Source organism: Zootoca vivipara, chromosome 2 (assembly GCF_963506605.1).
Source record: "Zootoca vivipara chromosome 2, rZooViv1.1, whole genome shotgun sequence".
NCBI lineage: Eukaryota > Metazoa > Chordata > Lepidosauria > Squamata > Lacertidae > Zootoca > Zootoca vivipara.
In genome coordinates, this window is record NC_083277.1 from 5,353,365 (window position 1) to 5,377,260 (window position 23,896).

The 23,896-nt window shown below is 40.1% G+C and overlaps 1 protein-coding gene across 1 annotated transcript in view; it reads right to left on the reverse strand.

Annotated features, from left to right (window-relative positions):
* Positions 1 to 380: 380 nt before the first annotated feature.
* Positions 381 to 23,896, reverse strand: part of LOC132591604 (vomeronasal type-2 receptor 26-like) — a 36,474-nt gene continuing 12,958 nt past the window's right edge. The window contains exons 2-7 of the mRNA XM_060270879.1: positions 23,483 to 23,700; positions 20,968 to 21,195; positions 18,698 to 18,824; positions 15,294 to 16,187; positions 3,345 to 3,562; positions 381 to 530 (exon numbers count right to left, since the gene is read on the reverse strand). Of these exons, the coding sequence (XP_060126862.1) occupies positions 381 to 530; positions 3,345 to 3,562; positions 15,294 to 16,187; positions 18,698 to 18,824; positions 20,968 to 21,195; positions 23,483 to 23,700 (1,835 nt within the window). The remainder of the gene's footprint in view (positions 531 to 3,344; positions 3,563 to 15,293; positions 16,188 to 18,697; positions 18,825 to 20,967; positions 21,196 to 23,482; positions 23,701 to 23,896) is intronic.

Here is a 23,896-nt window from a genome sequence, read left to right on the forward strand (position 1 = left end):
GCAACCTCCGCGATGCACTTGGGCCTTTCAGCAGAAAGGATTCAAGAAATAGGAAGGTGGAAGTCGAATGCTTATAGAAGTTACCTGCGCCCTACCTCCTAGCCGCAAACCATTAACGTTCCTCAGTCTGCCATCAACTGATCCCCTGTTTGTCACTGTTTCCTTGCAGGTGGGCGCCGCATCAATGTGTGGATTGCGGGTCACAGCATTGTGCACTGGGCCAAACAAAGGGCCATGGAAACCGGTCTTGGGAGTGATCTCGGCCTCCCAAAAAACGTTAAAATATCGTGGATTGCCAGGCGCGGTATGCGCTGGAAAGAACTCCTCCCTGCTGTCTTGGAAAGGGCTGCTTCAGTTGGGCCCCCTCATGCGCTGGTCATTCAGCTGGGGGAGAATGATTTGGCATATCGAAATGCAGTGGAATTGAAATGGAACATCTTTGAGGACTTTGACAAGCTACGGGCTTCTTTCCCGGGGATGACGCTGATGTGGTCCGCCTTGTTGCAGAGGCGCGTTTGGCGCGAGGGACTCTGCCCGAAGGCATTGAACAGAACCAGAAGGCTATTGAATTCATTTGTATTGCGCAGGGTTCTAGGTTTGAATGGGCAGATAATTTCCCACCCAGAACTAGTACGCACTGAAGCAGCCCTCTATCGTAACGACGGAGTACACCTTTCACCCCGGGGGAACGACATTTGGTTAACTGACATAATTAGGGGGCTAGAGCATTGGTTGCGGGTGTGAGGGTATTGGCGGCGAGCCTTTGGGGCTCGATTGGCGGTTAGGCATTGGAAAGCTGCATAGATAAAGAATGGGGGGGCAGATTGCGTCATCCTCTGCCCAAATTTGGAGATTTAATCCCGTTAAAGGGGTTCCGGGGGCGGTAGCTTTGTCCTGGGCCTACGGAGGTCAGGGCCTTAGAGCACCCCCCAACGGTGGCCACAGGAGGTGTCTCAGTAGATACATATCACTGGGCTCCTTTCTGGTGGTTAATTTCTCCCAGACTGTAACACACGGGTTGCAGTCGGATATAGTCGGTTAGGGTCCAATGCCTAAGCCAATACCGCTCCACATCCTTAACCAATAAAGTTGTGGCCTTTTCACCCACTTAAACTTACTTCTTTGTGTCGTGTGCATTATTTCCGGGGAGGGAGGGACATTGCCACACAATCTTGTTTTCCTTTGACAATTGAGGAAGGTTCCAGACCTCTTACTAATTTGTAGCGAACTTGTGTCAGCTATATTTGATGACTTTGGGGTCAGTATAACCGGTCCTTTATCAGATTTTTAATCCTCTTGGGGATAAGACCCAAATAAACATATATTGAGGACATGGCCAAGAAAGTGATTTGAAACTCTAGAAAGCTTGCATGTGTTTTAATTTGCTTTAATCTATCCTACTATGATTTCAACTTTCTATAGGTTTCAAATATAGGGTTCAAATTAGTGTTTTAAATGTCTTTCTACTAATTTTATTATTGTAACAGTTTTGTAAACTGTTTTTTCATCAGTCAAGCGATATATACATTTTATGAAAATATATATTAATGTGAGTGAATGCTCCTTAAGTATTTAAAAATCCTATGTTGTGAAGCAATATTTCCCCATACTTTTCTTTATTAATTAGTTTCAAAGGATAGTACAGCTACAAAGATGGATGAAAAATAACAAAAAATTCTCAAGACGCCCAACTAAAGATAATCGCAATGAGATCAACTACAAAAATATAAACTCCAATTAAGATTCCAGAGATGGACGAGGTATTTGCAAAAAAGGGGAGAGGACAGACCTGCCATGGCTGCAACCTTTGACGTTCCAATCTCTCTCCTCTACCTGCCATTAACCTCCATTTTGATCTGGATGAATATGCAGTATTTAAAGCCTGAGCAACAAGTTGGATCCCGTAGTAAGTGCTGTAGCGATCTTGAGACCAGATTGCCTCAATCTGCTCCTGGGACAAAGTTCCCCATTGTTCTGTGCATCTTGTCCAACCCTCAATAGACACCACATTGTTCGAACATGAACAAGAGAATGCTCTCCGACAAAACGGTTCAGATGTGTATGAAAGTCGATTATAGTATCTACATTCTGTCTGTCTTGGTGTATTCCTTACAAAGGACAAAGAACCTTGGCCAGGCGTGTTGTAAGGAAAACCACAAAACAAAATCTCGTCAATGTCCAGAACATCCGTTGTGATCCAGACTATCCCCTGAGATCTCTTCACTTCCTGAAAGCGTTGTAAGTATGTGATTATATAACTTCCATGTGAGTCTCCATAGTAAATGAACACCTTGACTTGTCTCAGGAGAGATGGTTTACAACGTAAGGATGACATCATCTGGACGGAAAAAGGAATTATTTCCAAGAAAGCAACACAAATCTCACTGTGGAGCAGCAGAGGTTTGATGGCACTCAGGAACCTTTCTCCATTGCCATTGTCTGGAACAAAGAGACCAACCCAAGTCCATCCAAAATGCAGCAGCAACTTGACAATCCCCCTGTACTGGGTTTTTTCTTTTGGGACCATCCAGTAGATAAAAGGAAACTGTTTTTTTCCTTTAAGATCATATGCAGTAGAGCCCAAACTGATCTGGTAAGAAAAGGATTGGTGTCTTGTTTTCAGGAATACAAAAGAAAGGCCCTGTCACATGACAAGGCCAATGATCATGTGACATCTAATCCAGCATCCTGTTCTCACAGTGGCTAACCAGTTGCTTCTGGGAAGCATTTCATGCCTCTGATGAGGAAGTGGCCCCAATGAATATTGAGGCAGAATAGGGCATCTGGGGCTTTCAGGGGACATGGCATTCCAACCTCTTCCTATAATCACAGTGGGCAACTTCACAGAAGGAGAGCCAGAGGCAGAAGCTAAGCAGTGACATGGTCTGCAGGAGTGCAGGAAGCTTAATCGCCATGCTTAATTAGCTTCTAGAGACAACCACTGGTCTTCTTAAGAAACAAGAACTCTTGGGGAGTAAGGAACTATATTGAACTATGATGATACTACTACTTTCTATGCCAGTCAGGTGTGGGTGAGAGAAAGAGACCGAGGGCTTTCCAAATCAGTTCCCACTTTCTTAAAATGTGAGATTCTTTCTATGGTCTCCCTTTTTGGGTGCGTGTGATTTGTGTTCCCTGGAGAGCAGGGATTGGGAAAATTTGGCCCGCAGGATGTTGCTGAACTACAAGTCCCATCAGTCCCCACAAGGATGGTAAATGGCCAGGAATGGATGGCTTGGTAGTTCAGAAACCTCTGGCGGGGTGAACGCGTTTCTCAACACTGGTGGAGATATAGAAAAGAGGAAGGAAACATAGCTGGTCTCCAATCCCCTCCAAAGACCTACCTGGGGCATTTTGTAGATGCCCAACATGCTTGAAATCTGGCTGCCAATTTCAGAAGTAGTTGCTTCAAAAACAGCTATAATATTACTCTGTCTTCCACAGCTGTAGCTTGGAATGCTGTCTAGCATGGCATCAGCCGCTGTTCTGACATCAAAAGCAGCCTCATAGATGTTGTAGCCCAGGGTGACATTGGGTAAAAGCTGAGGATTCTGGTTGATCTCTTGAATGGCAAATAAGGGGGACAGGTATGGAGAAGGGTTCTCTAATGTTGGACTGCAAATAAATGAATAAACAAACCATTGTTTCAACCGTCCTCTTGAAGGAGTATGAACTTGTCCAGGTGCTCCAACAAGAAAATAAATGGTTTTAGGAGAACTTGCTGCTTGGGTGAATTTGATTTGAAAGATAACTTACAGTTTCTGGAGCTCAGAGTCTTGACAGGAACTATTGACAAGATGAGAAGGGAGGAAAGAGAGAAATAGCAGACATTTTGTCCGGAGAGGACAGGAAACAAAATCTCTCAGGTTTCATAGGCAGAGTTATGGTATCATAGACATAGTGGCTTCAAACAACTGCTGGCTAGGTTGTGAGACAAGCAGTGCCTTGTGTGGTTTTACGTATTACATGCACAGAAGAAGGAAATGCCTTTGCTGTTTTCCAACAGTAAAGGTAAAGGACCCCTGACAGTTAAGTCCAGTCGCGAACGACTCTGGGGTTGCGGCGCTCATCTCACTTTACTGGCATGACTAAGCCGCTTCTGGCAAAACCAGAGCAGCGCACGGAAATGCCATTTACCTTCCGTAGCAACATTAAATCATGGCTGAGAAGAAGGTCTAGATTAAGGAGTTCATGATGAGTAGCACCTGTTCCCAAACTCAACGGGACTTGTGAAGTTGTTCCAACAATTTCCCCAGCCCACTTAGTTAGCCTTTCTTGAAGCCACTTCTTCTCCCCACAAACCAAGTAATTCATACATCAAACCAGGGTTTCTAGTTTACACCCAAAAACTAAATGTACTGTAGTCTGATTCACTCCAACCAGCACTAAAGTTTGGCAAATGTTTTGCAGAGAAAACCCTGCATTTAACAGCACCCCACAAATGGAGCAATTGACAGTCAAAATATTGTCCAATTCCTTCCCAACCCGGGCCAACAATTCGATTCAACAGGACCTGAGCAAGTTGCAGAAGTTTGACAACACACCCAAGAAGCAGGAAAAGAGATGATCACCTGTTCCCTAGATGCTGCCTTTGTATTAATTAAACTGAACCACCCCCAAAAAATAAAGTGTTCAGAATCAACCTCCCAGTTTGCAGGATATCAAAGAGACCAAGAGGCACTTAGTGTTATTATTCCGCACAGGGGTCGCCTGGGGTTGGGGGGGGGGACTCTACATGTTCACGCAATGCTCTGCACCGCTTTTCTGGGTTAAATCCTGCTCTCCACGCTCTGCTTCACATGGGGTTGGAGCAGAGCTGTCTTTAAAAAGACCTGTAGGAGAAGAGGGCAGAGTCTACGGAAAGAATAAAGTGAATAAAGGATAAAGTGAATAAAGGATAAAGGGGTAGAACTCTGGGGGTGGAACCAGAAGCTGCTAGATCAGCTCAAAACTCTACAAAACTCTTTGCTAAAAAAAAAAAAATTAGGCCTACCTCAAGGAACCCCAGCAGCTTTCTTAAGAGTGGAAGTGTCTGCTAGGGCCCATTTAAGATTTTTGCGTTCATTTATCAATCTTGCAAATGCCCCGGATACTTTATTGGCTAAACAAGCTTATGCTTTCTTCCAACAAAATTCCATTTGGCGTCAAAACCTTTCAGATATATTGGCCAGATATACCCTTCCCGAGTTTAATGCTCTTAAATCTTGGAGCCCTGATAAAATTCAAGAACGGATTTTTGACAGGGATGCCTCTTTAGATATCTTTAAGATAAAAAATTCTGGGTTCTCTTATTGGTTCCCCAGCTTAAAAGCAGTTAAAGTCTGTGCCAACTACGTGTCGGATATCGTTGATCCCACACTTCAGAGACTTTATAAAAAAAAAATTTCATTGTCCTCTGTATTTGAGCTTTAGTTTTTTTAATGTATTTATTAAGATTTATTTAAACAAACAACAAAAACATACAAAAATACAAAACACAAAAAATACAAAATACAAAAAATACAAAAAAACAAAAACAAAAATTCTAACCCTTAGTTCTAATCTAATGACTTCCTCATTACACCTCCTTCTGCGTTCCTTTACAGATCATCCTTAGTAATCTCTAATTCTTATATAAACTCTAAATTTTACTTAATATTACCTTATTTATCTTTATATCTTACCATTTTACACTCTATCTATATATTTCCTTTTAATTCAATTATAACTATCTTCTAACAATACTTATTTCACACCATTGTATTATCTACAATCTCTTTATATCTCTCTCACTTCCACTGATTCTAATCTATTATACGCTCATTCTTTAAATAAATTTTGAATTTCTTCCAATCTTCTTCCACTGCTACTTCACTCCGATCCCGGAGTCTCCTGGTCAACTCAGGCAGTTCCATAAATTCTATCACCTTCTTCTGCCATTCATCCACTGTTGGTAATTCTTCATTCTTCCAATTCTTTGCAAGTAGAATTCTTGCAGCTGTTGTGGCATACTAAAAAAAAGTAACATCCTTCCTAGGTATTTCATCTCCCGTTATCCCAAGTAAGAAGGCTTCTGGTTTCTTAACAAAGGTGTTTTTCAACACTTTTTTCAATTCATTATAAATCTTTTCCCAGAAGTCTCTCACTTGGGGGCACGTCCACCACATGTGGAAGAAAGTTCCTTCTTGATTTTTACATTTCCAAGATTTATAATCTTGTTTGTGATAAATCTTAGCTAACTTTACCGGAGTCAGATATCATCTATACATCATTTCCATCAAATTTTATTTTAACACTGTACACGCGGTAAATTTCATATTATACTTCCACAACCTTTCCCAGTCTTCCACCATGATATTATGTCCTACATCATTTGCCCATTTAATCATTACACATTTTGTTTGCTCATCTTTCGTATGCCATTCCAACAATAAATTATACATTTTTGACAAATTCTTACTTTTCGATTCTAACAATTCCATTTCCAGTTTAGACTTTTTCATTTGAAAACCAACTTTTGTATCCATTTTGTACATTTCATTAATTTGCTGATATTGTAACCAATCATTAACCTTACTCTTCAACACCGCATATGATTTTAACTTCACCTGTTCACCTTCCTCCACCAGAATGTCATTATATTTTAGCCACTTTGTTGACATATTCAATCTTTTTTGCGCCTTAGCTTCTGCTGGTAAAATCCACCTGGGTGTTTTTGGTTCTAACAAATCTGTATACCTATCCCATACATTATACAAGGATTTTCTAATAATATGACTTTTAAAACCTTTATGGACCTTAACTTTGTCATACCATAGATATGCATGCCATCCAAACGCATTGTCATGTCCTTCCAAATCAAGTATGTCATCATTGTCTAACAGAAACCATTCTCTTAACCAACAAAAGGCTGCTGTCTTTCCACAATTTCTCATAATTATTCTTAAACAAATTAATATTTTTTGCAGTCATATTCACCCCCAAGTATTCACCTTTTCCACAAATGTCAACCCAGTGATATCCTGTATTCTATGAATTTCCTCTGGTGATAAACTTTTTCCTAATACTTTGATCTTTTTTAATTTAATTTAAATCCTGCCAGCTGTCTGAACTCTTGAATCACTTCCAGTGCTCTGATTGCACTTGTCTCTGGTTTCGGTATCAAAGTTACAAAAGCATCCTTCCAGGTATAGGGTGCTTTGTCCCCTCCTAAAATGTTGTTACACACATCTTCCAATGGCTCTATTAGCCAGTCTTTCAATGTTTTATAATATTTTGCTGTCAATCCATCTGGTCCTGGTGCTTTACCTATCTTCATTTGACCTATGGCGTACTCTATCTCTTGCGTTGTTATTCTATAATTAAGTAGGTTTTTCTTTTCCATTGGAATCTTTTGCAATCCATTTTTTTCAAAAAAAAAAACTGCTTGATCTTTTCCATCTGTTCTTTAACTTTCTTATACAATTGTTTATAATAAATTTGAAAGTTTTTCCTTATAGGGTTCTGTATTATTTTCTCCTCCATCTTGGAGCTTTAGAGGCAGTATTTGAGCTTTAGAGGCAGTATTTGAGCTTTAGAGGCAGTATTCTGCAAACTATACCCAACTCGATAATTAACCCAGAGGACTGTGTAAAATTTCTACTAGCAAGTCCACCGGGACTAAAGATAAGTTCCGTTGTCGTTTCTTATAGTTATCTTCAGTCACTTAAATTGCTAAGCATAGCAGAGCCCCCGATAGCTGAACGTTTCTAGCGTACTAAAATGTCCTTAGCTCCGCTCTTTAGTCTTATTCTTTATGATGAAGTATTTTCGCAAAGCTGGGCTCCGCCCTGAGGCAGCTCACAGGGGAGCGGGCCGTTCCAAGCGCCAGGGCTCTGTGCTTTTTTCAGGCTTAAAACCCCCTTTCCCGCCCTTTTTTCGGCACCACTTTTGCCCAGGGACCCCGAACTTTTCCTTCGTGGGTTTTGGGGTTCCGCTGCCTTCAGAAACCCGCTTTTCTCCTCCTGTAATGAATCGCCTCGAGGCTCCTCTCAGCAATTCCGACGCAGCCACAGCAGCGAGCAACCCGGAAGTCATCATCTATACATCATTTTCATCAAATTTTCTTTTAACACTGTACACGCGGTAAGTTTCATATTATACTTCCACAACCTTTCCCAGTCTTCCACCATGATATTATGTCCTACATCATTTGCCCATTTAATCATTACACATTTTGTTTGCTCATCTTTCGTATGCCATTCCAACAATAAATTATACATTTTTGACAAATTCTTACTTTTCGATTCTAACAATTCCATTTCCAGTTTAGACTTTTTCATTTGAAAACCAACTTTTTTATCCATTTTGTACATTTCATTAATTTGCTGATATTGTAACCAATCATTAACCTTACTCTTCAACACCTCATATGATTTTAACCTCACCTGTTCACCTTCCTCTACCAGAATGTCATTATATTTTAGCCACTTTGTTGACATATTCAATCTTTTTTGCGCCTTAGCTTCTGCTGGTGAAATCCACCTGGGTGTTTTTGGTTCTAACAAATCTGTATACCTCTTCCATACATTATACAATGATTTTCTAATAATATGACTTTTAAAACCTTTATGGACCTTAACTTTGTCATACCATAGATATGCATGCCATCCAAACGCATTGTCATGTCCTTCCAAATCAAGTATGTCATCATTGTCTAACAGAAACCATTCTCTTAACCAACAGAAGGCTGCTGCTTCAAAGTATAACTTCAAATCTGGCAGGGAAAAACCTCCTCTTTCTTTAACATCCGTGAAAAGTTTATACTTGATTCTTGGTTTTTTCCCTTGCCAGATAAATTTTGATAATACCTTTTGCCATTCTTTAAAACAACCAACATTGTCAACAATATGTAATGCTTGAAATGGAAATGACATCTTTGGCAATACATTCATTTTTATAACAGAAATGCGGCCCATAATGGACAACTTCAAATTTGACCAACCTTCTAAATCATACTTGATCTCTTTCCACAATTTCTCATAATTATTCTTAAACAAATTAATATTTTATGCAGTCATATTCACCCCCAAGTATTTCACCTTTTTCACAAATGTCAACCCAGTGATATCCTGTATTCTATTAATTTCCTCTGGTGATGAATTTTTACCTAATACTTTGGTCTTTATTTTATTTAATTTAAATCCTGCCAGCTGTCTGAACTCTTGAATCACTTCCAGTGCTCTGATTGCACTTGTCTCTGGATCTTGCAAAGTCAATACTAAGTCATCAGCAAAGGCTTTTAACTTATTGTTTAACTATTGTTTAGAACCTACTACAATACCTTTCACTTCCTCATTTTTTCTAATCATACTAAGTAAAACTTCCAGGACTGTTATAAAAAGCAGAGGGGAAAGTGGGCACCCTTGCCTGGTACCCTTTTCAATTCTAATTTCCTCTGAGACACATTATTTACAATAATCTTTGCCTTCTGGTCAGAATAAATTGCTTTTAAACCATTGATAAAGCCCTGCCGATCCTCCATATTTTCCTAATTTTGTATCATAAAACTCCAAGAAACATTATCAAAGGCCTTTTCCGCATCGATGAACATTAACACAGCTTTAGTATTGATCTTTATTTCCAATCGCTCTAAAATATCAATGATGTTTCTAATACTATCTTTCATATGTCTTGCAGGCAAAAAGCCTGCTTGATCTTGATGAATCTGATCTTTCAATACCTTCTTCAATCTTGCGGCCAAAATACTTGCAAAATTTTTGTAATCCACATTTAACAGGGAGATGGGGCGGTAATTCTTCATTTGCCTTGTGTCCATATCTGGTTTCGGTATCAAAGTTACAAAAGCATCCTTCCAGGTATAGGGTGCTTTGTCCCCTCCTAAAATGTTGTTACACACATCTTCCAATGGCTCTATTAGCCAGTCTTTCAATGTTTTATAATATTTTGCTGTCAATCCATCTGGTCCTGGTGCTTTACCTATCTTCATTTGACCTATGGCGTACTCTATCTCTTGCGTTGTTATTCTATAATTAAGTAGGTTTTTCTTTTCCATTGGAATCTTTTGCAATCCATTTTTTTCAAAAAAAAACTGCTTGATCTTTTCCATCTGTTCTTTAACTTTCTTATACAATTGTTTATAATAAATTTGAAAGTTTTTCCTTATAGGGTTCTGTATTATTTTCTCCTCCATCTTGGAGCTTTAGAGGCAGTATTTGAGCTTTAGAGGCAGTATTTGAGCTTTAGAGGCAGTATTCTGCAAACTATACCCAACTCGATAATTAACCCAGAGGACTGTGTAAAATTTCTACTAGCAAGTCCACCGGGACTAAAGATAAGTTCCGTTGTCGTTTCTTATAGTTATCTTCAGTCACTTAAATTGCTAAGCATAGCAGAGCCCCCGATAGCTGAACGTTTCTAGCGTACTAAAATGTCCTTAGCTCCGCTCTTTAGTCTTATTCTTTATGATGAAGTATTTTCGCAAAGCTGGGCTCCGCCCTGAGGCAGCTCACAGGGGAGCGGGCCGTTCCAAGCGCCAGGGCTCTGTGCTTTTTTCAGGCTTAAAACCCCCTTTCCCGCCCTTTTTTCGGCACCACTTTTGCCCAGGGACCCCGAACTTTTCCTTCGTGGGTTTTGGGGTTCCGCTGCCTTCAGAAACCCGCTTTTCTCCTCCTGTAATGAATCGCCTCGAGGCTCCTCTCAGCAATTCCGACGCAGCCACAGCAGCGAGCAACCCGGAAGTCATCATCTATACATCATTTTCATCAAATTTTCTTTTAACACTGTACACGCGGTAAGTTTCATATTATACTTCCACAACCTTTCCCAGTCTTCCACCATGATATTATGTCCTACATCATTTGCCCATTTAATCATTACACATTTTGTTTGCTCATCTTTCGTATGCCATTCCAACAATAAATTATACATTTTTGACAAATTCTTACTTTTCGATTCTAACAATTCCATTTCCAGTTTAGACTTTTTCATTTGAAAACCAACTTTTTTATCCATTTTGTACATTTCATTAATTTGCTGATATTGTAACCAATCATTAACCTTACTCTTCAACACCTCATATGATTTTAACCTCACCTGTTCACCTTCCTCTACCAGAATGTCATTATATTTTAGCCACTTTGTTGACATATTCAATCTTTTTTGCGCCTTAGCTTCTGCTGGTGAAATCCACCTGGGTGTTTTTGGTTCTAACAAATCTGTATACCTCTTCCATACATTATACAATGATTTTCTAATAATATGACTTTTAAAACCTTTATGGACCTTAACTTTGTCATACCATAGATATGCATGCCATCCAAACGCATTGTCATGTCCTTCCAAATCAAGTATGTCATCATTGTCTAACAGAAACCATTCTCTTAACCAACAGAAGGCTGCTGCTTCAAAGTATAACTTCAAATCTGGCAGGGAAAAACCTCCTCTTTCTTTAACATCCGTGAAAAGTTTATACTTGATTCTTGGTTTTTTCCCTTGCCAGATAAATTTTGATAATACCTTTTGCCATTCTTTAAAACAACCAACATTGTCAACAATATGTAATGCTTGAAATGGAAATGACATCTTTGGCAATACATTCATTTTTATAACAGAAATGCGGCCCATAATGGACAACTTCAAATTTGACCAACCTTCTAAATCATACTTGATCTCTTTCCACAATTTCTCATAATTATTCTTAAACAAATTAATATTTTATGCAGTCATATTCACCCCCAAGTATTTCACCTTTTTCACAAATGTCAACCCAGTGATATCCTGTATTCTATTAATTTCCTCTGGTGATGAATTTTTACCTAATACTTTGGTCTTTATTTTATTTAATTTAAATCCTGCCAGCTGTCTGAACTCTTGAATCACTTCCAGTGCTCTGATTGCACTTGTCTCTGGATCTTGCAAAGTCAATACTAAGTCATCAGCAAAGGCTTTTAACTTATTGTTTAACTATTGTTTAGAACCTACTACAATACCTTTCACTTCCTCATTTTTTCTAATCATACTAAGTAAAACTTCCAGGACTGTTATAAAAAGCAGAGGGGAAAGTGGGCACCCTTGCCTGGTACCCTTTTCAATTCTAATTTCCTCTGAGACACATTATTTACAATAATCTTTGCCTTCTGGTCAGAATAAATTGCTTTTAAACCATTGATAAAGCCCTGCCGATCCTCCATATTTTCCTAATTTTGTATCATAAAACTCCAAGAAACATTATCAAAGGCCTTTTCCGCATCGATGAACATTAACACAGCTTTAGTATTGATCTTTATTTCCAATCGCTCTAAAATATCAATGATGTTTCTAATACTATCTTTCATATGTCTTGCAGGCAAAAAGCCTGCTTGATCTTGATGAATCTGATCTTTCAATACCTTCTTCAATCTTGCGGCCAAAATACTTGCAAAATTTTTGTAATCCACATTTAACAGGGAGATGGGGCGGTAATTCTTCATTTGCCTTGTGTCCATATCTGGTTTCGGTATCAAAGTTACAAAAGCATCCTTCCAGGTATAGGGTGCTTTGTCCCCTCCTAAAATGTTGTTACACACATCTTCCAATGGCTCTATTAGCCAGTCTTTCAATGTTTTATAATATTTTGCTGTCAATCCATCTGGTCCTGGTGCTTTACCTATCTTCATTTGACCTGTGGCGTACTCTATCTCTTGCGTTGTTATTCTATAATTAAGTAGGTTTTTCTTTTCCATTGGAATCTTTTGCAATCCATTTTTTTCCAAAAACTGCTTGATCTTTTCCATCTGTTCTTTATCTTTCTTATACAATTGTTTATAATAATTTTGAAAGTTTTTCCTTATTTCCACAGGGTTCTCTATTATTTTCTCCTCCATCTTGGAGCTTTAGAGGCAGTATTTGAGCTTTAGAGCTTGCAGTATTCTGCAAACTATACGCAACTTGATAATTAACCCAGAGGACCGTGTAAAATTTCTACTAGCTGATGCCAACCCTCAGATTTCTCATATGGTAGCGATTTTTGTGATGAAGGCCATGAAAACCAGGGAAAGATTTTTGGTCGACAAGGATAATAATAATAATAATAATAATAATAATAATAATAATAATAATAATAATTGTCACAGTGGTGGTGGTGGCTACTCTAGAGTAATGACTCCTCACAGCTCTGCATTTTATCCTTTTATTAGTGCAGTCTATTTACAGTGTTTAAGCAGTGCTATATACATGTTGTCAGTACATGTTGTCAGTCCGGCGCAGAACCTCCGAATGGAGATTCCCGCGTCTTTCTCCAGCAAAGTAGCCTGGGGATACTAAATCTCCGCCCCCGGCGCTTTTTACGCAATTCCGGGGTCGCCGGGGTCGGTCTTCGTCCCGTGGTTTCCCTGCTTCCCCCTTCCTTTCCCAAGCGGCGCCGTGGCTCAGCTATCCTGCCTGAGCCCTGGCTTCTGCTTCCTGATTCCCCACTCGAAACATCCCCCTCCCCACTCCCACTCGCTTCTGTCCCTCACAATAATAATAATAATAATTTATTATTTATACCCCGCCCATCTGGCCGGGTTCCCCCAGCCACTCTGGGCGGCTTTCGGGATAAGGTCCCTTCTTCACTTTCATAACCTTTTTATATTATATGTAATATAATTTTAATATTATTGTATATACGTGTGTGTAAAGGCTTGGGCCTCACAATAAACTTTATTCAAATCAGGTAATCTCCCGACCTATAAAAAATCAACGGATCACTTTCCTAATTTAGATTCAGGGTGCATTTTGCTTTCAGCATCCCACTGGCTCCATGGGGCATTAGCAGAAGAAATAGAAGGACCAGTAATAGCATTTTCACTATGCCTGCAAGAGTCATACACTCTTATGACAGCAGTAACATGAGTAGTGCAGCTAGGCCCTGCTAATTTGAGGAGACATCAACTTCAGAAAAGTTCAGAAACATATAAAAAAGCTATGATGGATCAAGTCTCATAAGGCAGGACATGATTGAGGTTTATAAACTCATGCATAGTGTGATGAACATAGATGGGAAAAGGTTTTTCTCTCTCCAAGCTAGAAGTTTGGACCCAAGTGGAACTATAACCTTGGTCTCCTAGGCCTCAATCCTATTAACTATACAATTCATGGACATCCAATGAAGCTGATTGTTAGAAGAGTCAGGACAGAGAACAGGAAGTACATTTCCACACAGTTAACTTGTGGAATTAATTTCCACAGGATTCCGTGATGTCCATGATCTAGAATGGCTTTAAAAGAGGACTGGCCAAATTCATGGAGGACTAGCTTATTAATGGCTTGTAGCTTGTTAGCTTTGTGCTAACCTCCAATGTCACAGGCAGGGTGCCTCTGAATACTCATCGCAGCAAAACCCTGCTCATGGCTTCCCATTGGCGCATCTTCTGTGAGAGCAGGTAGCTGCAGGAGAGGAGCCATAGATCTGATACAAACTGTCTTCTTCTTTGGGGATCACTTGTAGCCGAATTTCTACATTAGAAAAAAAGGGGAGAAACTTCTTGTTGCAGTTCAGCAGACCTAAATCTGATATGGTATTTTAAAAAATGAATTCCATATCATGTGTAGCAAGTTTGTACATATCTTCGATCCAATCATTAAAGGGAGCTGCATTCCCCCCCCCCCATTTGATCAACATCAGTCTTTTTGCCATAGAATAGGCATCTAGGAGAGTCCATTCATATTATCACTTTATTAGATTACATGTATTTTCCTCTGAAAATTTAAGATTGTTCCATAGAGTCATTTTCAAGGGTGGAGAGGTTTGTGGCAAGACAATTGCACACACACTTACGTCATCTGTGGTTCTATCACTTAATAATAATAATAATAATAATAATAATAATAATAATAATTTATTATTTATACCCCACCCATCTGGCTGGGTTTCCCCAGCCACTCTGGGCGGCTTCCAACAGAAATATTAAAATACACTAATTTCTTTAAGATTTAAAGCTTCCCTAAACAGGGCTGCCTTCAGATGTCCTCTAAAAGTCTGGTAGTTGGTTTTCTTTTTGACATCTGGTGGGAGGGCGTTCCACAGGGCGGGTGCCACTACCTAGAAGGCCCTCTGCCTGGTTCCCTGTAACTTGGCTTCTCACAGTGAGGGAACCGCCAGAAGGCCCTCGGCACTGTACCTCAGTGTTCAGGCAGAGCGATGGAGGTGGAGACGCTCCTTCAGGTATACTGGACCAAGGCCGTTTAGGGCTTTAAAGGTCACTTTAATAGTGTTTCCAGTTGTCCTGACACAAACCAGGGTAGGGTAAACCTTAACAACATCAAAGAAGCTGAGAATCAGAAACTTCCTTCACTTTTTGTAGTTAGATGTGCTTTTGTGTTCAGATCTGGCCTGAGTATGATAATGTAGCACTTGGGAATGAAGATGCAGCCTAGAAGCCCAGCACTGGAGGCCAACATAGAGAAGACCTGCACAGCTACCATGTACTTCCCCTTGGTGCTCAGGTAGGTGGGCACAAAGGACACCCACACACTGCAGAAGACCAGCATGCTGAAGGTGATCAGCTTGGCTTCATTGAAGGACCCTGGAAGCTTTCTAGCTAGGAAAGCCACCGTGAAGCAGATGGCCGCCAGGAAGCCCATGTAGCCAAGGACTGTGTAAAACATGGCAACCGATCCTTCATTGCATAGAAGGATGATTGTTCCAGCCTGGGATTGCATGTCGGAGGAAGGGAAGGGTGGCGAGATTCCCAGCCAGATGGTGCAGATGACAATTTGCATACTAGAACAGGAAAGGACAATGGAGTTGGACAGACTCTTCCCCAGCCATCTCCTTGCCTTGTTCCCTGGCTTTGTGGCCAAGAAGGCCAGCACCACAGTAATGGTTTTTGCCAACACAGAAGAGACAGCGAATGAAAATATGATGCTGAAGGCTGTTTGTCGGATTAGGCAGGTCACTTTGCTTGGCCGGCCGATGAACAGGAAGGCGGACAAAAAGGAAAGCAGGAGGGAGATGAGGAGGATATAGGATAAATCTCGATTGTTAGCTTTGACTATGGGTGTTTCCTTGTATTTAATGAATATTCCTAGCACAATGCCAGTGGTCAAGGACAAGAAGAGGGCAAAGGAAACCAGGACAATCCCCAAGGGTTCTTCATAAGTCAGAAATGTTATCGTCTTGGGGATACATTTGTCTCGCGCTTGATTTGCATGCTGATCTTCTGGGCATTTCGTGCAATGCTTTGCATCTGAAGAAAAGAAGGTATTCAGTATCACTAACAAAACTCTTACATCTGTAACTGTGTGTATTCCAACACAGTGGGACAATATAAGAGGAATGTAGAAACTTGGCAAAAATTAGAAGAAATTTTGATAGACTATATAGATAATAAGCTCCAGTGATGGAAGACTCTAAAGAGGTTCCATCTATTGAAATGGATAGATTTTTCAGGTTTGGAAACTGTAGCAAACTCCATTAGTGGATGAAGGGTGACAGGAAAAATTTGGATATAAGGAAACAGTTTAAAAATAGTAAAAATCCGATAGTAGGGTGAAGAAACAATCTGAAAACAAATATGTAAAATATATTAGTAAGAAGTGTTGAATGTATGAATATCAGCAAAATGAATTAAATCTCATAACTAGATTATAGAAAACACTTTATTGGAACAAGATAACAGGATATGAACTTTAAAACATAGCATAGGTTATGGGGGAAGTTTATGAATTTGGTACAGTAAATATATGATGTTATGTTTATAATTGGGGAAAGAGAGAAGTAAACTAAAACGAACTGTGAAAACAACACCTGCGAAAAAGGGAAAGATGACAGAAAAAAAGACAGAAGAAAGAAGAATGGAAGTCCAATATATAAAGTTGAATAGAAAGTGGACTTAATAGTATTTTTACTTTTGTGTCTATTTTTTCTTTTTCTTGCTTTTTTCTCTCTTTTATTTCTTTCCCCCCTTTTTTCCTTTTTCCTTTTTTATACAGTTGGAAGTATATGTAAAGCCATGACAAATGTTAAAGGAATGAATATAAAAATGGAAATTACAATGAACACAGAAATGGAAAATTTAATAAAAATTATTGCAAAAAAGAAAAGAAGGTCTTCAGTATCACCTACCTGTAACTAAAACTCTTACATCTGTAACTGTGTGTGTTCCAATACAATGGGACAATAGAAATCCTACACAGACTAAAAATGGCATGCTTAAGCCATTCTGGAGCATTTTACTCTGATGTAGGTATCCTACTATTTACTTCCAAGGAACTCCTAAATGTCAGAGTATGAGAATAGATTACAGAGTGTTCTCCTCCAATAAGGAAAGTTTACACATTTCCTGTTTATATTTCATTCATTGATCTTTTCTCCGTTCCATTTCTATCCTACTTAACATGAAAAGTATCTCTAAGGTATGCACAGAAACCAAAACAACAGCGGCCAACTTAATCAATAATCAGTTATGTATAAAAAGATTACTAATATATGTAGAAACGAATATCACTCCTTGTCCTTCTGAAATGCTTCACCTCACAGACTCCATGCTCTCACCAAGATCACAAACAAAATTACAGCTCTCCGACAAAAATCTGACAAAGAGGAAGGTTCCGACAAACTACTGATCTCACTGTAGTTTTTCACTCTAGGCTTCTTTTTTATGGGAGGAGACTGAAATTACAGAAGCCTCGAAAGTTGAGAAATGCCGTTAAAGTATCTGAATGAATGGTTTATTTACTCACCAGTGAGTGTATTAAAGATAGCAAATCAATGTACAAACTGGAACACAGTTGTACCTTGATCTCGAACAGAATGTGTTCCGGGAGTCCATTCGACTCCCAAAACCGTTCATAAAGCAGAACATTCACATCTGGGTGTCGATCTTTTGAGTTCCGATTTGTTCAGCAGCCAAGGCATTTGAGATCCATGGCATGATTGTAATACAATTTCAATCTCAAAACCGCAATGAAAAGAAAATACTGAACCACAGCATCCTCATTAGAGAGAACATGTAAACCCACAATCAAAATGAAATCCACAAATCACAAGGTGCTGGAATGACCTCACTGCTGGCTGTAGGTGACTGTCCCTGGGGAGGGGCATTCTGTGAGCAGGGTGCCACAGCCAAATGAATTCATTTCTGTCCATACTCCTCTAATTTCAGATAGTGTGGGTATCTGGAAGAAAGCCCTGACTTATGAATGTGGTGTAACAGAATCTTAGAATCATAGATTCTTAGAGTTGGAAGGGAACCAAACGTCATCTAGTCTAACTCCCTGGAATTTTTCTTTGGGGGCGGGGGAATGTTGGACATGGAAATTAACAAATCGTAGAAATTAATAAATGGTAGTTTTATTATTATTATTCAGAGTATTGAACGGAAGATTGAAAGCTACTGGAAAAATACAGACTAATCTTCCATCCAAGTTGCGGCCTCACGTGACAAAAGCTGTTAATGGCCCATCTGAGAGAAATTATTTTGCCTGGGCAGAAAAGACGTTGCCATGGTGATGGGGTATGCATTTGAAGTGTCAGGAAAAGACAGTCCTTAGCAAGGTGTGCTGGGAAGAAGAAGGCAATGAAGAAGGAGAGCCCCATCTTGGACGGGCTGGCTGAAGGCTGGCAGGGAGAGAGGCCTTGCACTTGAGTGCTGCACTGCTATGGGGAACAAGACCCTCTTGAAAGGACCATACTCTAAGACCTGGTTCAACACTGTGAGAACAGGGCTATGGACTAGATGTCTTCTCCCTCACCCACCTTCCTGAACGGAGATGGTCCCTTCCGCACAAGGAACACAATCATAGCAGCAAACGGGCTCTCCTTCTTTAGTCACCCTGGCATATCCAGGGCGACAGCTTTCGGTGCACCTTGAACGAGGCACGACCTACAAAATAAGGAGAAGGGGGATCAAAGGAGATAAACAGAAATAGCAGACATCATCTGAAGGCCCTGACTGAAGAAAGTGCTCAAATAAAAATCATTTTTAGAATATTGATGCCAGATTAGAAAGCTTAAAAATGGGAATGAGACCCTTCCAAATTTTGTAGGACTGTGCAGAGGTCATCTTGTTTCTGCCATAAAGTTTCATCTTTAAAAAGGATAAAGGGATTTAGAAAAGGTCAACTAATGAAACTCTCTATTGCCTTTTAAACTGTGTGTGGGATTTATTGCTCCTGTTTGCTCCTGTGATATGTGTTTTTGTGTTTTTATAAGCAGTCGGCATTATTGGGCAGCTGTTAAAGTCCACATGGCAGCTATGGCTCCTCTGTCAACTTTGGGCCCATTGATGCATTGTTGTGACGAAATGTCCTCCCTCTCTATTACTACAACGCGACACAGGAATCCAGAGGTGAAACCACCCACCGTCTTCTCCTGTCGCCTTAAAATGAACCCCTTTTTACTTTTGGGTTTCTTAGTAAAGAGTGTCGTCCAGCTTACGTGGCCTGGTATCTTGAGAAACTCTAGGCTGTTTCACGGAATAACCTCTTGTAAAGGGTCTCACTCAGTTTGATTCCCCTCTGTAAAAGTTTGCCCTTTCCACTCTGGCAACTTCGTGGCACCCCCGGTTATCCTCCTAAGCCTCCTCAGTGTAACTGTAAGACACAAACTGTCGCCTCTAATCCTGAGGTAAGTTTTGTCCTCTATTGAGCCACCACTTCTGTGAGTTCTGATACCCCGCTGGAACAATAATGATGATTCTTCTTGACACAAAAGAGATGAATTTTATTATCTTAAAAACATAGGTGTTTCTTTACCGTTTCATGTGTTTATCCACTTTGTTTCAGTTGTACAATAACTCTGTCAAACATTTAACATCAAGCTTTCCTAAACCACATCTAAATTCCCACTCTCCTGGCCTCTCAACTTTCTTCACATCTCAGCACTCCCTCCCCCTCTCCCTAACTGACCAAACTGCTCCTCCCTCCTTTTAAACTGGGAACAGTCCCGCCCCCATCAGAATGTTATGTCAGTCAGGCTGGAAGTGGATTAACTCTTTTCCACCCAGGTAGGAATAAATATTCCAAAACTGTGTCAATCCGTTACAATTGTCATCTCTCCCTCTGAGTTGATGAAAAAGGGAAAGTGTAAGGACAGCCTTTCCACTCTTTGTTCCTCTCCAACTGAATTGCTATGCAAAACAGAGAAAGCAAGGAAAACAGCAGAAATGTACCCTGGGAAGTGGCAGTCTTCCTGGGAATGGCCAGCTTAGGGGTAATATAAAACAGGCCCGTATTGAGAAATTATCCAAATTTAGCAAATTTAGCCTGTGTGGTGTAGGGGTTAGAGAGTTGGACAAGAACCTGGGAGACCAAGGTTCAAATTGCCACTCAGCCATGAAGCTGCCTGGGTGACCTTGGGCCGTTCACTTCCTCGGAATATGTCCTGCTTCACAGGGTTGTTGTGGGGATTTGATATCCCGCTATATCGCTACGCGGAGTCTCAAAGCGGCTAACATTCACCTTTCCCTTCCTCCCCCAATAGATTACGAGTCCACCGCTCTTAACCACTACACCACACTGGCTATCATGTGGTGAAGCTAACAGAAGTGTTCTGGAACCTTCTAGTGTGTTTGGAAGGTTTCCGAGGTTTTCATGGAGACAGACATGCATCTGGAATGAGCTCTGTGTTTCCAGGTCAAACTGCCCCTGAACTGCCTATAAATGCAGTCCAACATGGTCACATGTTATTCTTAATTCCACTCTCTCTCTCTGATGTTCCTTCACTCTCTCAATCCGAATTGATTGACTTAAAGTATATTGTACATTTTAAGTTTTTTACTGTTATATTTTACTGCCACTGAATTATTAAGAGATTGCCCTTCCAGGGGTCTGCTATTGAACTGTCAAGCTTATTATTGGCTCAGTCAACTTTTACAAATTGATCTGCTGCATCCTGAGTCCTCCCTGGAATCATGTCCCTTCTTGGAGATGCTACTCTACTAACAACTGCACAGGCATTCCCCCGGAGTCTTTCAGGGCATGAATCCGGACAGGGTATAAATGCAAGAAATAAATAAATTAAATCACCTTGCTGAAGTTCCCAGGCCACACAATGGCTTCCGGATTAATGGTGAATTTTATGTCGGAGGATGCCTGTTCCTCGATTTTCCCAACCTTCATTCTGCTGTGAGATTTATTGGGAAACAAGACCCAGTTCCAGATATCAAAGTTGGCAGTCAGCTCCCCACTCTTATCAAAATACATCCCTCCTATGGATAAATTTGAAAACTGGATTTCTTTTAAGAAACTGTGAAGCTAGAATGGCAGAGAAAACACCAGCATTTAGAAAACATGGTATCAGGGTTGCATGTGAGAACTGCAGGCTTATATGCAAACTCCATTGCAGATGATAGTAAACTATATAATTGCAAAACAATTGAAGGATGTTTCCTGGGCATCTGATATATCAAATCTGTTCATGAGCTTGAATATTTTGTGGGATGTAGTCTTGTTTTCCTTTGACAATTGAGGAAGGTTCCAGACCTCTTACTAATTTGAAGGGAATTTGTGTCAGCTATATTTGATGACTTTGGGGTCAGTATAACAGGTCCTTTATCAGATTTTTAATCCTCTTGGGGATAAGACCCAAATAAATATATATTGAGGACACGGCCAAGAAAGTGATTTGAAACTCTAGAAAGCTTGCATGTGTTTTAATTTGCTTTAATCTATCCTACTATGATTTCAACCTTCTATAGGTTTCAAATATAGGGTTCAAATTAGTGTTTTAAATGTCTTTCTACTAATTTTATTATTGTAACAGTTTTGTAAACTGTTTTTTCATCAGTCAAGCGATATATACATTTTATGAAAATATATATTAATGTGAGTGAATGCTCCTTAAGTATTTATAAAATCCTATTTTGTGAAGCAATATTTCCCCATACTTTTCTTTATTAATTAGTTTCAAAGTATAGTACAGCTATAAAGATAGATGAAAAATAACAAAAAATTCTCAAGACGTCCAACTAAAGATAATCGCAATGAGATAAACTACAAAAATATAAACTCCAATTAAGATTCCGGAGATGGACAAGTTATTTGCAAAAAAGGGGAGAGGACAGACCTGCCATGGCTGCAACCTTTGACGTTCCAATCTGTCTCCTCTACCCACCATTAACCTCGATTTTGATCTGGATGAATATGCAGCATTTAAAGCCTGAGCAACAAGTTGGATCCCGTAGTAAGTGCTGTAGCGATCTTGAGACCAGATTGCCTCAATCTTCTCCTGGGACAAAGTTCCCGGTTGTTCTGTGCATCTTGTCCAACCCTCCATAGACACCACATTGTTTGAACACGAACAAGAGAATGCTCTCTGACAAAACGGTTCAGATTTGTATGAAAGTTGAGTATAGTAGCTACATTCTGTCTGTCTTGGTGTATTCCTTACAAAGGACAAAGAACCTTGGCCAGGCGTGTTGTAAGGAAAACCACAAAACAAAATCTCGTCAATGTCCTGAACATCCATTGTGATCCAGACTATCCCCTGAGATCTCCTCACTTCCTTTAAGCTTTGTAAGTATGTGATTATATAACTTGAATGTTCAGAGTCTCCATAGTAAATAAAAACCTTGACTTGTCTCAAGAGAGATGGTTTACAACGTAAGGATGGCATCAACTGGATGGAAAAAGGAATTATTTCCAAGAAAGCAACACAAATCTCACTGTGGAGCAGCAGAGGTTTGATGGCACTCAGGAACCTTTCTCCATTGTCATCGTCTGGAACAAAGAGACCAACCCAAGTCCATCCAAATTGCAGCAGCAACTTGACAATCCCCCTGTACTGGGCTTTTTCTTTTGGGACCATCCAGTAGATAAAAGGAAACTGTTTTTTTTCCTTGAGATCATATGCAGTAGAGCCCAAAGTGATCTAGTAAGAAAAGGATTGGTGTCTTGTTTTCAGGAATACAAAAGAAAGGCCCTGTCACATGATTAGGCCAATGATAATGTGACATCCAATCCAGCATCCTGTTCTCACAGTGGCTAACCAGTTGCTTCTGGGAAGCATTCCAACCTCTTCCTAGAATCACAATGGGCAACTTCACAGAAGGAGAGGCAGAGACAGAAGCTAAGCAGGGACATGGTCTGCAGGAGTGCATGAAGCTTTATCTCTATGCTCAATTAGCTTCTAGACAACCATTGGTCTTCTTAAGAAAGAAGAACTCTTGGGGAGCAAGAAACTATATTGAACTATGATGAAACTACTACTTCCTATATCAGTCAGGTGAGGGTGAGAGAAAGAGACTGAGGGCTTTCCAAATCAGTTCCCACTTTTTTAAAATGTTAAATTCTTTCTATGATCTCCCTTGTTGGGTGCTTGTTATTTGTGTTCCATGGAGAGCAGGGATTGGGAAAATTTGGCCCTCAGGATGTTGCTGAACTACAAGTCCCATCAATCCCCACAAGGATGGTGAATGGCCAGGAATGGATGGCTTGGCAGTTCAGAAACCTCTGGAGGGGTGAAGGGGTTTCTCAACATTGGCAGAGATATAGAAAAGAGGAAGGAAACATAGCCGGTCTCCAATCCCCTCCAAAGACCTACCTGGGGCATTTTGTAGATGCCCAACATGCTTGAAATCTGGCTGGCAATTTCATAAGTAGTTGCTTCAAAAACAGCTATAACATTACTCTGTCTTCCACAGCTGTAGCTTGGAATGCTGTCTAGCATGGCATCAGCTGTTGTTCTGACATCAAAAGCAGCCTCATAGATGTTGTAGCCCAGGGTGACATTGGGTAAAAGCTGAGGATTCTGGTTGATCTCTTGAATGGCAAATAACGGGGACAGGAAGAAAGAAGGGTTGTCTAATGTTGAACTGCAAATAAATGAATAAACAAACCATTGTTTCAACCGTCCACTTGAAGGAGTACAAACTTGTCCAGGTGCTCCAACAAGGAAATAAATAGTTTTTAGGAGAACTTGCAGCTTGTGTGAATTTGATTTGAATGATAACTTACA